Source organism: Theropithecus gelada, chromosome 1 (assembly GCF_003255815.1).
Source record: "Theropithecus gelada isolate Dixy chromosome 1, Tgel_1.0, whole genome shotgun sequence".
Classification (NCBI taxonomy): domain Eukaryota; kingdom Metazoa; phylum Chordata; class Mammalia; order Primates; family Cercopithecidae; genus Theropithecus; species Theropithecus gelada.
The window spans coordinates 65,690,068-65,704,342 of record NC_037668.1 but is presented as its reverse complement, the minus strand read 5'-3'; the positions used below and the strand labels follow the sequence as shown (position 1 = coordinate 65,704,342).

At 55.8% G+C, this 14,275-nt stretch overlaps 1 protein-coding gene across 4 annotated transcripts; it reads left to right on the top strand.

Moving 5' to 3' along the window:
• Positions 1 to 3,087: 3,087 nt before the first annotated feature.
• Positions 3,088 to 12,761, top strand: FHL3 (four and a half LIM domains 3). 4 transcript variants are annotated; one of them, XM_025366130.1, is made up of 6 exons: positions 3,088 to 3,350; positions 10,100 to 10,275; positions 10,384 to 10,558; positions 11,392 to 11,561; positions 11,654 to 11,840; positions 11,965 to 12,761. In XM_025366130.1, exons 1-6 carry the CDS (start codon positions 3,245 to 3,247, stop codon positions 12,117 to 12,119), a joined length of 969 nt encoding a protein of 322 aa, XP_025221915.1. In that variant the 5' UTR covers positions 3,088 to 3,244; the 3' UTR covers positions 12,120 to 12,761. The 4 variants fall into 4 exon arrangements, with proteins under 4 accessions (XP_025221915.1, XP_025221917.1, XP_025221919.1 ...); XM_025366132.1 differs by lacking the exon at positions 3,088 to 3,350 and adding an exon at positions 3,573 to 3,875; XM_025366134.1 differs by lacking the exon at positions 3,088 to 3,350 and adding an exon at positions 3,706 to 3,793.
• The last annotated feature ends 1,514 nt before the right edge of the window (positions 12,762 to 14,275 follow it).

The window sequence follows — 14,275 nt, the reverse complement described above, 5'->3', positions numbered from 1 at the left end:
AGGAACAGGGAGTCCATGTGGTTGATCCCTGGACTTCCCTGGGGCACGTCCTCTTGGGCCAACGAAAATAGAGTGAGCAGGGAAATGTGAGCCTACTGGGGAGTGGAAATTGAGACAGGGAGACACAGCTTCACTGTGGGAGGCTTGCCCCTAGGCCGGTTTCTCTAGCCCAGGTGGCCCAAGCAGAGAGCTAACTTTCTCTGGCCCCCAGACTCCAAGTCCAAGTAGCTGAACCTTAACATTTGACCATGAAAAGGGGGACTGTCCCCACATACTGACAACCTATTGTGTGCTCTCATTCAATCCTTACAACAATGCTGTGAGGCAGACTTTTCACAGTGAGAAGACTGAGGTTTACAGAGAATGAATGACTACAGATACTAGAGCCTAATGGTGAAGCTCGTTTTTGGCATAGGGCACTACCACTTCTGACGGTCTAGATTTGATTTTTTTTTTTTTTTTTTTTCCGAGACAGAGCCTTGCTCTGTCGCCCAGGCTGGAGTGCAGTGGCGCCATCTTGGCTCACTGTAACCTCCTCCTCCTGGGTTCGAGCGATTCTCCTGCCTCAGCCTCCCAAGTAGCTGGGATTACAGGCGCCCACCACCACGATCAGCTAATTTTGTATTCTTAGTAGAAGCAAGGTTTCACCACGTTGGCCAGGCTGGTCTCAAACTCTTGACTTCGTGATCCGCCTGCCTCAGCCTCCCAAAGTGCTGGGATTACAAGCGTGAGCCACCGCGCCCAGTCGATTTGATTTTTTTTTTAATAGAGATGGGGGTCTCACTATGTTGCCAGATCTGGTCTTTTTTTTTTTTTTTTTTTTCAGACAGAGTCTCACTCTGTCACCCAGGCTGGAGTGCAGTGGCTCACTGCAAGCTCCGCCTCCCAGGTTCACGCCATCCTCCTGCCTCAGCCTCCTGAATAGCTGGGACTACAGGCGCCCGCTACCATGCCTGGCTAATTTTTTGTATTTTTAGGAGAGACAGGGTTTCACCGTGTTAGCCAGGATGGTCTCAATCTCCTGACCTCGTGATCCGCCTGCCTTGGCCTCCCAAAATCCTGGGATTACAGGTGTGAGTCATCACATCTGGCCCAGATCTGGTCTTAAACTGTTGGGCTTAAGCAATCCTCCTGCCTCAGCCTCCCAAAGTGCTGGGATTACAGACAAGAGCCACCATGCCCAACCAACCATCAGGATTTGTATCCTAGCTTTGCCATTATTACCTGTGTCACCCTTGCCAGGTTACTTAATCTCTCTGTGCCTCCATTTTCTCATCTTTAAAATGAGGATGAAAATGTATATTTAGGCCAGGAGCAGTGGCTCATGCCTGTAATCCCAGAACTTTGTGGGGCTGAGGCAAGAGGATCGTTTGAGCTTAGGAGTTCAAGACCAGCCTGGGCAACTTAATAAGACCCCTGCCTCTACAAAAAATTTAAATTAAAATAAATTAGCTGGGTGTGGTGGCCCACGCCTGTAGTCCCAGCTACTTGGGAGACTGAGGTAGGAGGATCACTTGAGCCCAGGAGGTTAAGGTTACAGTGAGCTGTGATTGCACCGCTGCACTCCAGCCTGGGTGACAGAGCAACACACTGTTTCAAAAACAAACAAATATATATGCACATATATCTAATAAAGTTATTGAATAATCACTTTAATATATGTAAAGTGTTTAGGAGTGGTGCAAAGAAAGAACTCAGTAAGTACTGGCTCTTATTAAGACTATTTAGGAGAGATTAGAGCCATGCATCAAGAACAAAGATTCCAATACTCTGCCTTTTATCAGGCCCCTTCTGTACTCACTCATTTCCCCTTGCTTTCTGAAGGCTCCCCACCTTTGCGCTCCCGTCCCCCAGAGCTGACCTCCTCTTGGTACCCACTCCACCAAGGCTGAGTAGTCTTCACTGCACTCCCCTGGGCTGGGAGTCCCTTACACCTGCCAGATACATCCCAGAGAGGCCGGGCATGGTGGCTCACGCCTGTGGTCCCAGCACTTTGGGAGGCTGGGGCAGGCAGATCACATCACGAGGTCAGGAGTTTGAGACCATCCTGGCCAATATGGTGAAACCCCGTCTCTACTAAAAATACAAAAAAAATTAGCTGGGTGTGATGGTGCGCACCTGCAGTCCCAGCTACTCGGGAGGCTGAGGCAGAAGAATCGCTTGAACCTAGGAGGTGGAGGTTGTAGTGAGCCGAGATTGCGCGACTGTACTCCGGCCTGGGTGACAGAGCAAGCCTCTGTCTCAAAAAAAAGAAAAAGAAAAAAAAAATCCCAGAGAAAGGCCCCATCCATGGGCTGGATGCTCACTGCCTGGACTCCAGATAACGGGTGCCTGTGATACAAACCAAGGATGTTAGACGGGCATACATACTGAAGCAGTGTCTGCTATCCATTCATTCATCAGATGTTTATTATGTGCCGGATATTGAAGTAAGTACTGAGAAGGCTGTGGGGAACAAAACGGAGCCCTGCCTTCATGGCTCTTACCATTTAGGCAACAACAGCAATAATAAACAAGCAATAATTTAATTTTGAAAGGAAACCAGGCCTGGAGGGTGACTTGGGACCCAGGAACCCAGGCATGACACAGAGATGGGAGGGAAAGGTTCTCAGGAGTCCCAGCCTGGGAGGGTGTTAGTTCCTCTGTGAGAGCTCCGCTGCACCCAGCCTGGGGTGTGGGGAGGCCTCTGTGGGCACCTGAATCTTCACTCTAGACGCTAAGGTTATTCCAGGGTTGGTTTGTTGTCTCTTGTTTCCACTAACAGCACAGTAGAGCCTCCTGCCTCCCTCCCCCCCCCACCCCTTCCAGACCGAGGCTATTTATTCCTAGTGACAAGCCTGAGGATCCCAGGGGGGGTGGCCTCAAGGACCTGGAGGGGCCTCGTGTCCCTAGCAGGCGCCAGTCCTCCCTCACGGACACAGGGAGGAAGCCAGAGGTTTAGACACTGCAGAGGTCCCCTCCCCTCTCCTCCACCACCCCTGCAGTGCCCCATCCTCTCACACTCCTCACACCCCACCCTAGAAGCCCAAAGATCATGGGGCCAAGGATTAGGGTCTCTCCTGGGCCTCAAAGGTCAAAACTATTCCTGGGCACTGCGGAAACCCAGGCAAGACAGGACTTCTCAGCGTCAGGAGGCCACTGGAGGTGGGGAGGTGGTTACCCCTGTTTTTGCTACTCAAAGTTGTGGAGTAAAACCCTTTGGAGGTCAAGGCCCTGTGGTGGGGAGGGGTCCTCTCTTCGCCCCATGTTTTCAGAGAACACATTGGTGCCCGCTGACAGGCTCATGACAGTAGAGTCAAAACCTCCTCCTCCAGGCTGGATTAAGGCCAGGTTGAGTGTCACCCCTAAGGGTAAGGTGAGGGGGTGGGGGAATCCGAGGAGGCCACAGGACTCTTCCCCAGTGGACCATGGTCTGTGGGGTCTGATGTCCCCGGCCTGAGATGGAATACAACAGTCTCCCTCTGGCAGCTGGGGATGGGGGGTGGGAGGGGAGGAGAGCAGAGGCTGCGGGGAGGGGACAGGGGCGGGGTCCCGGCCGCCTGAAGGTTGGGAGAGCCAGGTTAGGCCGGGCAGGAGGAGGGGGCCGGGCCCGCTGGCGGCCGAAAGGGAGGTGGGGGCGGGGTCTGGCCCCCGCGGCGGGCTGGGGGGCCGGGGGCGGGGTCCGGGCGGGGCGGGCCCGCGCTCACTTCCTCGGGGAGGGGTTGGGGCCGCGCTCCCACTCGCCCACACGGTCCGTCTGCAGTCGGCAGCCTAGCCGGCAGCTCGCTCGGCCCCCGCTTGGCCCGGCCCGCAGGTAGGAGCCGCCGAGGGACGCGGCGCCCGGTTCCCGGCCCCGCCCGCGCCGCGCGCTCCCCGCTCCCGCCGCCCGCTTCGAGGTGAGCGCCCAGCCGACCCCGGCTCCCAGCCCCGGCGGTCCGCCCCCGCGCCCAGGCCGGGGAGCGAAAGGACCCGCGGAGGGCTGAGGCCAGCCGCGGCCCCGGCCCCGTGTACCCGCCAGGCTCTGGCCACAGGTGCCCGGGGCACACCGAGCCCGGGAGAGCGCCCGCCCGGACTAGACCCCTCCGGGCTGCCGGGCGGGGCGGGGCGGGGGCGGGGGCGGCAGCGAGAGTTGGGCGGGGGAGGGGGCTAAGTTTGAAATAGAAAAGCCGGATAGAGACAGACCGACCAGAAGCGCTGGAGAAACTGAGGTTCTCGCAAAGCCCAGTGGAGCGAGAGACCAAGACAGGCAGGGACTCGAGGCACAGGAGGAGGCTACCGAGACCATTGAAACAAGGACACACCGGGCGTACAGTGTTACCGGTGGACAGACCCGAGACATGGGGGCCGTCCCAGGCTTTCTGGAGCATTTTCAGAAAACATACGTGGGACCCCAGCGAGCACATTCCCTGTGGCCCTTCCCCAGGCCTTGGAGGTGCCCTGAGGCTTGGGCGTCATTGGCCTCAGGCTGAATCTGCTCTCTGAGGCCTGCAGAGACACTCAGAGACTAGAGACAGAGACACTCGGGCATGCAGAGGTGGTGAAAGAGACTTGGATATAGAGACACAGAAAGGGATGTGGTGGGGATTGAGACATTCAGCCATGTAGACAAGAAGAGACCAAAACTTGAGATCCACAGAGGCATGGGCCGCCGGGGGACAGCCAGTCAAAATACAGAGCCGTCCAAAACCTAAAGACAGAAGCTGAAGTGTGCCTAGACACAGAGATGCTGAGTGAAGCAGAGACAGACACCAGAGACTGAGACTTAGTGGGGGCAGAGAGACCTAGGTGGGCTGACAGCTTCCAGGACAGCCCCTGACTTACCCAGACCTGAACCATTGGGAAGTGAGGCTGTGGGGAAACAGAAACTCTGAGCCCACTGATCCCCTATGAGGCAGAGGCCCTGAGACAGTAAGTTCGAGATCAAGAAGAACCCCGTGGACACACACAGCCACCAAGACAGCCCCAACTTGTTTTTAAACTCAAATCTTGGACAGGCTGCCTCTGCCCTGGGGGACCCAGGGTGAATGAACTGTTCCTCTCCTGTCCCCAGAGCAGCTGCGGGATTCTGCTCCCCAGCCCCTTTCCCTAGACTTCTCTGACTTCCAGGTCCCATGGGGGAGAGCAGAGCTTAGGGTTGGTGCCCGGTAGCAGAGGGTGAGGGTTGAGGGAGTTGAATTTCTCCCCTTAAGTCTCCTGTCAGCTTCTAGAAGGTGGGGGAGGGGTCTGTTCTGATCCTGACTCACAGCTGTGGGACCTGGCCGGGGTCCTCCTGGATAGTGAGCATGTTGGGGGTGGGGGACAGAAGAGTTGAATGGTTGGCATGGGGCATTGGAAAGGCTTCTGGGTGCCTTCCAATCACAGGGCTGGCAGCTGGGGAGAAGAGCCAGGCTCTGGTGCATCTCCTGTCCCCCTGCCCTTAAAAGCTGATCATCCCCTTCATCACCAGGGCAGCATTTTTAGGGAGACGGAAGAGCTCTGGCCTGGGAGGCAGGGGACCTGGGTCCTGATAACTGAGTGACCTCGGGCATAAGCCTGCTCTATTCCTGCCTCCTTGTGCTCATCTGTAAAATGGGGATGATACTCTGTCCTGCCTGCCTTTTGTGAGATCTGATGAGATGGTGGTGGGCATGGACTTTGTGAGTGGCAAAGCAGCATGCAGGTGTCTACACCTGTGGACCTGTGTGGGAGATCTCAAGAGTTATGCTTACTAGAGTCAGGCCGACCGGGCTGGAGCGGCCACTGCCGCCACTGGTGTCCTCAGCAAGCCCCATGGGCCTGGGGCCTCCTATTCTCTCCCTGGGCCTAGGCTGAGAATGTCCAGGTCAAATTTCAGACAAGGCTGGGCACGGTGGTTCACGCCTGTAATCCCAGCACTTTGGAAGGCTGAGGCCAGAGGATCACCAGGAGTTCAAGACCAGCCTGGACAACATAGTGAGAACCCCATCGCTACAAAAAATAGAAAAACCTAGCTGGGCATGGTGGCACGTGGCTGTAGTCCCAGCTACTCAGGAGGCTGAGGCAGGTGGCTTGCTTGAGCCCAGAGTAAGTTTTTTTTTTTTTTTTTTGAGACAGAGTTTTGCTGTTGTAGCCCAGGATGGAGTGTAATGACATGATCTTGGCTTACTGCAGCCTTCACTTCCTCGGTTCAAGCGATTCTCCTGCCTCAGCCTCCTGAGTAGCTGGGATTACAGGCGCCTGCCACCATGCCCAGTTAATTTTTGTATTTTTAGTAGAAGTGGGTTTTCGCCATGGGCCAGGCTGGTCTTGAACTCCTGACCTCAGGTGATCCACCTGCCTTAGCCTCCCAAAGTGCTGGGATTACAGGTGTAAGCCACCTCGCCTGGCTGAGCCCAGAAGTTTGAGGCTGCCGTGAGCCATGATCGTGCCACGGCACTGCAGCCTTGGCAACAGAGTGAGACCCCAACTCATAACAAAAAAACAAAAACAGCCGGGCGCGGTGGCTCAAGCCTGTAATCCCAGCACTTTGGGAGGCCGAGACGGGCGGATCACAAGGTCAGGAGATCGAGACCATCCTGGCTAACACGGTGAAACCCCGTCTCTACTAAAAAATACAAAAAAAAAAAAACTAGCCGGGCGCAGTGGCGGGCGCCTGTAGTCCCAGCTACTCGGAGGCTGAGGCAGGAGAATGGCGTGAACCCGGGAGGCGGAGCTTGCAGTGAGCTGAGATCCGGCCACTGCACTCCAGCCTGGGCGGCAGAGCGAGACTCCGTCTCAAAAAAAAAAAAAAAAAAAAAAAAAAAAAAAAAAAAAAAAAAAAAAACAAAAACAAAAAGGCTGAGCCAACACCAGCCTGGCCAACATGGCGAAACTGCATCTCTACTAAAAATACAAAAATGTTTAAGCTGGGTGTGGTGGTGCCCTCCTGTAATCCCAGCTACTCGGGAGGCTGAGGCAGAAGAATCGCTTCAACCCGGGAGGCGGAAATTGCAGTGAGCTGAGATGGAGTTACTGCACTCCAGTCTGGGTGACAGAGTGAGACCCTGTCTCAAAAAAAAAAAAAATCTGAGCTGGCATGGTGGCTCACGCCTGTAATCCCAGCACTTTGGGAGCCCAAGGCAAGAGGATAGCTTGAGCCCAGGAGTTTGAAACTAGCCTGGGCAACATATCAAGACCCCATCTCTATTTAAAAATTCCAGTCCAGGCAGGGTGCGGTGGCTCGTGCCTGTAATCCCAGCACTTTGGGAGGCCGAGGCAGGCAATCATGAGGTCAGGAGTTCGAGACCATCCTGGCTAACACGGTGAAACCCCATGTCTACTAAATATACAAAAAATTAGCCAGGCATGTTGGCACACACCTGTAGTCCCAGCTACTCGGGAAGCTGAGGCAGGAGAATCACTTGAACCCAGGAGGCAGAGGTTGCAGACAGCCGAGATTGCGCCACTGCACTCCAGCCTGGGCGACAGAGCGAGACTCTGTCTCAAAAAAAAAAAAAAATTCCAGTCCAGCTCCTTGACCTAGACCTGCCTGTGAAACTATACTGGGGCTATCTGGCCCCAGTATGAGTGAGGGTGCTAATAGTAAAATAATAGCTACTATTTTCTGAGTATTTATTATCTGCCAGGTGCTTTACAAGTATCATTACATTTAAGCCTGACAACAACCTTAGGAGGTAGGAAGTAGTAGTATCTCATTTAGTTAGATGGGAAAACAAGCTTGGGGAGCTTAAGTGACTTGTGCAAGATCATCCAGCCAGTATGTGTAGGAGCCAGGATGCAAACCTTGTAGCTTGAGCGGCTTCATACACCATAGCCAGTTACACAGCCATTCTGAGCTCCAGGAGGTTCACTGGGAGGTGCCTTGTGAGGGGAGATTGTTGGAGGTGCAGGGGGTGTGAGCCATCTGTAGAGGAACAGTCTCCCCCAAACCCCGCCCCACTGCCAGTCAGGAAGAAATACAAGACTGGCTCCCTTCAGTCTCCTCAGTCGCCAGCCTTGCCAGGGAAAAGGGCGGGGAGAGGGGTATGGGCAGAGACAGGTGGGCCTTGTTGGTGCCCTTTACTCTGTCCTCACCAGAGTCCAGCTGGATAGACTAGGGCATTGGGGGATTCTGGGAAGGAAATAGAAGCGATGCCCATACCCTATTTGGGTTGCCCTGGTTTCTGAGTGCTGACTGTCTCCCAGGGGGTGGACCCAAGGCTAGCCTGGGCCTGAGAAGGTGGCAGCTGCAGTGGGCCAAGCCAAGAAGGAAGGAAGAGGCCCAGGCACCCCCCGTGGACACATTCCACCTGTGTGGCCCCCTGCTGGCCCGTGGCTGACAGCCCAGGCAATCCTCAGATGTTGGGCCAGAGGAAACCTGGGCCTGAGTGGCAGGAAAGGGGCTGAGAAAGAAGAGTATCTTCTCTACCCTTCACCGTAGCCCCCAGCCCAGGAGTTCCAGCTCTAAAGACCCTGGCCCCTGGTGGCCTCATACCCTGGCCTGGAGTGGGAGCTGGCTGTTCTCCCATTGCACAGAGGCTTGATGTATGGAGAGTCAGGCCTCCAAGCTGGGGGCGCCTGCTGGTGCCTGGAGTCTGAACTTCAAGCCAGAGCAGCGCTTTTTGTCAAGAATTTTGCACTGGGGGTGGATGAGAAAAGGAGGACTTTTCCTTCAGCTTGAGCCAGGGCAGGCCCTGGTGACTGCCAGCACTGGGGCCTTGTGGGAGAGTGGGTTGGTGGATTCCTTTGTGTGTCACTGTAACTTCCCCAGGCTCATCCACAGCTGTGAGAACATCTCCTTCCTATGGGTCCTGGTGGTTCCTCTCCACTAGCCCAGTATCCCAACCCTTAGAGAGCAGGCTTCATGATAGAGGAGAGCAGGGGTGGGAGCTCTGACTTTGGGGCTAGTGACTGGAATCAGGGGCAGCAGAAAGGTTTGGGAACCCCACTTCCCTACCGCTCTACTCCCCAGGCTCCTGTTCCAGAGGCAGCTGTGTGGATGACCTCATCCCACAAACATGCTTTGTTCCTGAGAAAATGGAAAGTGTCTGAGGTTTGGTCGGGGGCTGGGTGTCTCCAGCAGCAGCTCTCAGGGCTCCCCCTTGTCCTACTCCCCACCCAAGATGGGGCCTGACTGGGGACAAAATGTCTTCACTGGCTCTTGCTGTCTCTGCTTTCAGCTCCCTAGTCCCAAACCCTGAGAAATCAGAAAAGGTGGGAGAGACCTTCTCTCCCAGAGGCAGTGGGAGGGAAATCATGACCCCAGGGGATGGAAAGATACTGGGGTTTTGCCAGATGCTAGCAGGAGGTGGCAGGGGGCACACTGCACTCTCAGTCTGTCTCCAGTTCCCCTCTGCCTCCCCCGACACTTCATTTTCCTTTTTTCTCCCCATTGCTGGCAAAACCTGACATCTGGCCATCTGTGCCGCCACAGCTGCTGCAGATGTTGCAGGCCAAGGCTGTCCAAGCCAGTGTGACCAGAAACACAGTGGGGGTAGGGGGATGAGGGCAGAGGGTCTAGCTGGGGAAGCCTGGCTGTGTCCAGCTTGCAGGATTTCCTTCCTGCTTGAGCCTCTTTGGCTGATGCCCCGGGAGGGAAGGCCTAACCTCTCACACTGGCCTCCTCCACCATTCATCAGTCCAGCACCTCTCTAGCATTCCACTGTTTTCTGGATCAGGAGGGGCTAGGAACAGCCCATTCCCATCTCTAAGTTCCGTACTCCAGAGCTCTGGGTAAGGGTTCCTTGATCCATATTCCTAAAGTCCCGAGTCAGGAGAGGGTGGGAGTACTGCTCATCTGGAGTAGAGTGGGGTGGCTCCCTGCCCCTGCTTCTCCCACGCTGGGGACATTCGGGACAGTGGAGGCTAAATACTGGCTGAGGCAGGAAATGAGTCACCGACCCAGGAAAAGCCCCCTCCCCCTAGATCTGCTAGGGCCTAGATAAGAAAACAACTTCTGCTTCCTGGTTTTTTTTCTGACCTCTTCCTACCCCCAGTTAAATACAGAAAGAAACATGCGGGACTCCTGGTTTCCCGGAAGCACCCCTTCCCCATCACCACCTACTCTGAACTGGCATTTCCTATGCCGGGTCTGTTTCTGTGTTTTGAATGCAGAGGCCTATTTGCCAGGAGCCAAGTCACAGCCTCTCTGTGTGACCCCAGTTCTACCTTGTGTTCCTAACAGGGTTCTCTCTCCTTGCCACGATGAGCGAGTCATTTGACTGTGCAAAATGCAGCGAGTCCCTGTATGGACGCAAGTACATCCAGACAGACAGCGGCCCCTACTGTGTGCCCTGCTATGACAATACCTTTGCCAACACCTGCGCCGAGTGCCAGCAGCTTATCGGGCATGACTCGAGGGTAAGGAGAGGGCCAGGCCAGGCAGGAGGTGGGTGGTGACCAGTGGAAGGGGGCAAAGGATGGATCCACCAGGCCTGGGTGCCAGTGCCCCCACTGTGTTCCCCACAGGAGCTGTTCTATGAAGACCGCCATTTCCACGAGGGCTGCTTCCGCTGCTGCCGCTGCCAGCGCTCACTAGCCGATGAACCCTTCACTTGCCAGGACAGTGAGCTGCTCTGCAATGACTGCTACTGCAGTGCGTTTTCCTCGCAGTGCTCCGCCTGTGGGGAAACTGTCATGCCTGGTATGTCCTCAGGGGCTCATCTTGTGTGAGAACTGGCATGCCTGGCATCTGCGTAGGGTCTTTGCATGTGTCTGTCTGATACATGGAGACTTGGTCTGTGTAAAGACCTGCACACACAGCATGTTTCTGGAAATTTAGTATATGCAGGATCTGTTTGCCTGGTATACTGGGGGTTACTATATGCAGGCAGATTGACACGTGATACATACTTGGGGGCTTAGCATGTGTGAATATCTGCATGTTTAGTACATGTAGGAACTAGAGGTGTGCTGAGACTGTCATGCTTGTTGCATTGGGTCTTAGCGTGTGCAGAGGCAGGTAAACAGAGGGCTTAACGTGTGGGGACCCGCATGCCTAATAGAAATGTTGGGACTCAGTACCTATGGAGAATGGTGTGCCAAGGAGATGCGAGGGCTTAGCATGTACTGAACCTGTCATGCCGAGGGCATTAGGGCATATACTTACTTGCTTGGTACATGTGGGGTCCCGTGTGAGTGCTGAAATCATCACATCTGTTATATGAGGGCTTAGCTCATAGTGAGACTTCATGACTGTTACATGGAGGCTCGATATGTGCTGAAATTGTCATCTCTGAGACATATGGGGGCTTAACATATGTCAAAATCCTCGTGTCTAGCTGCGTCATCATGTCCGGTGTCTGGGGAGAGGTTAGCATGTGTAATGTACATGGGGCAGGGGGGTTCTTGCTGCATGTGCACTGGACACCACCCTGCTCAGGCTGAGAGAGGAGTGGAGACTCCCGGGGAAGTTACAGAGGGTGGCCCTCAGGAGCATGGGACACAGCCTCTAAATGGGACTCCTGTTCCCCACAGGGTCCCGGAAGCTGGAGTACGGAGGCCAGACATGGCATGAGCACTGCTTCCTGTGCAGTGGCTGTGAGCAGCCGCTGGGCTCCCGTTCCTTTGTGCCCGACAAGGGTGCTCACTACTGCGTGCCCTGCTATGAGAACAAGTTTGCTCCTCGCTGCGCCCGCTGCAGCAAGGTGGGGGCTGGGCCAGCCAGGTGGGGGTGAGTAAGGCCTGTCGTGGGGTGGGAATCCCCACTCATACCTACTAATGAATGCTGCCCCCACAGACGCTGACACAGGGTGGAGTGACATACCGTGATCAGCCCTGGCATCGAGAATGTCTGGTCTGTACCGGCTGCCAGACGCCCCTGGCAGGGCAGCAGTTCACCTCCCGGGATGAAGATCCCTACTGTGTGGCCTGTTTTGGAGAACTCTTTGCACCTAAGTGCAGCAGCTGCAAGCGCCCCATCGTAGGTGGGACAAGGGTCAAAGAACAGAGTGGGTAGGGTGCAGGCAAGGGAGTGGGATGTGGTATTGGGTGAAGTTGAGGGCCGGACCATCCCTAGATCTGCAGAGCTAACTTCCAGCCTCCCTCCAGGACTCGGTGGAGGCAAGTATGTGTCCTTTGAAGACCGACACTGGCACCACAACTGCTTCTCCTGCGCCCGCTGCTCTACCTCCCTGGTGGGCCAAGGCTTCGTGCCGGATGGAGACCAAGTGCTCTGCCAGGGCTGTAGCCAGGCAGGGCCCTGAGCCAGGCTCCTGGACCCAGGCTTTCCCATACCACGGGCCCAGGACTGTAGCTCCTTTTCTAAACCACCTCTGGGACTTAGCCCCACCCCCCAACCAAAAAAAATGGGTCGCCCTCTGGGCTCCAGGATTGTTTCCCCACGCCAGCATCCCCAAACTGGTACTCCCTGACCCAGGCCCCCAAACCTGGGCTCTTATAGAGCCTCCATGAGTCAAGCCGCCTCCCCACACCTGGACTCCAGAACTCACCCTCTCCCCTGCAGTCTGGGTTCCCAGACTGAGTCCTCTCCCCAAATCAGGGCTCTAGACCCCAGCCCTCCAAACCTGGACTCTGGGACTTAGGCCCTCTTAAATCTAGACTTCTCTTTATAGGTTTTAGGTCTCCTATGGGTGCCTGAGAAGTCCTCAAAAGTGGACTGTTCTCAAGCTTGACCTGCCCCACCCCATCCCCCGGGGCAGAGGCTGTGGGGACAGCAATCAGGGGCCCACTGATGAGGGGGCCCTAGGGTACAGGGTGCTGCCCAGCTGGTGGCCACCGAGTGTCTTCTCATTTTATTTCAGCTCCATTTTGCCCATAGATGGGCAGAGGGGTGAGATTGGCTCACCCCCCTTCCAGATTCTGCAATAAAGCGGTGTGAGGAAGCAGGGGCCTCCGTGTGTGCCTCTGTGTGTGTGTGTGTGTGTGTGCAGGGTATAAAGGGGAAGGAAGGGTTTTTGCAGACTGGGAGGCTCAGAATCTCTTCTAGACCTCGTCCTTGCAGGGCGGGGTGGAGGGGGGCCGGGCCACGGGGTGAGAAGTCTCTCCCCTTGAAGGGGATCCCCGCCACGGCTACCGTCCCTCTGGAGCTCGGCCTGCCTCCCTGCTGGCAGAGGGCTTTTTCCTCCATGCAGGGAAGGGAGGGGTTTGGGGGAGGTTCCAGACGAAAGCGAGGGTGGCGGTGGGGTGCCTTAATTGGCTGGTACCAATAGTCCCCTCCGCCAACAGCCCTTCCCAAAGCCCGCAGAGCAAGGACCAGGTTCCGATCCCCAGTCTGGGCCTAGACCCTCTCAGCCCCCTTCCCCCTCTTCCCAAGGATTAACGAGGGCGGCCCGGGATCCGCTCGCGACCGCACGTTTTTTGCCAAAAAAGGCAAGGATGCAGCTGCACACGCCGCAGGAACATCTGGATCCGATTCCCGGCATGAATGGGTCACGCCCCGTCCCACCCCCTCCCACCCCCCCCAACAGTGATTCAAGTCAAGGGTGGAGGCGGGAATGAGCGAGGGGGGCTGTCCCCCAAAGTGAGGAGATGGGCGGGGCGACGCTCCCCTCGCCTGGCGTCCGATGCCCCTTGTGCCAGACCCTGGCGTCCGCGGTCAGGGCCTGGCGGTCCGGCTCTCCGGGCAGGTACGCGCACACAGTGGCGCCCACAGCTGCCTGCGGCGGGGCCCGGCCCTGGGCAGGCGGACCCTCGGCGCCCTGGAGTAGGGGGGCCCCTCCGGCCCAGCGGAAACCGCGAGATTGTATGTATCGCGTATTAAATCCTCCCCGAAATCCTGTGGGCGGGCATTATTACTGCCATTACACAGAGGTGGAGACGCGCGCAGTCAGCTGCCCCAAGTCACATAGGTAGTCACTGGTAGATCCTGGGCTCCAATCGCTTTCTGAAGCCGTGGTTGACATTTTCCTTTTTCTTTTTTTTTTTTTTTTAATTTTACTTTAAGTTCCAGGACACGTGTGCAGAACGTGCAGGTTTGTTAGATAGGTATACGTCTGCACGGCGGTTTGCTGCACCTATTGACCCGCCCTCTAAGTTCCCTCCCCGACATTTTCTTTTTTTTTTTTTTTGAGACGGAGTTTCTCACTTGTCACCCAGGCTGGAGTGCAGTGGCGCGATCTCGGCTCACTGCAACGTCCGTCTCCCAGGTTCAAGTAATTCTCCTGCCTCAGCCTCCCTAGTAGCTGGATTTACAGGCATGTGCCACCAAACGCTGCTAATTTTGTATTTTTAGTAGATGGGGTTTCATCATGTTGGCCAGGCGGGTCTGCAACTCCTGAGCTTAAGTGATCCACCCGCCTTGGCCTCCCAAAGTGCTGGAATTATAGGCGTGAGCCACCACGCCCGACCCAGGGTTGTTTTTGTAAACATTTTTAGTAGAGACAGGGTTTCTCCATGTTGG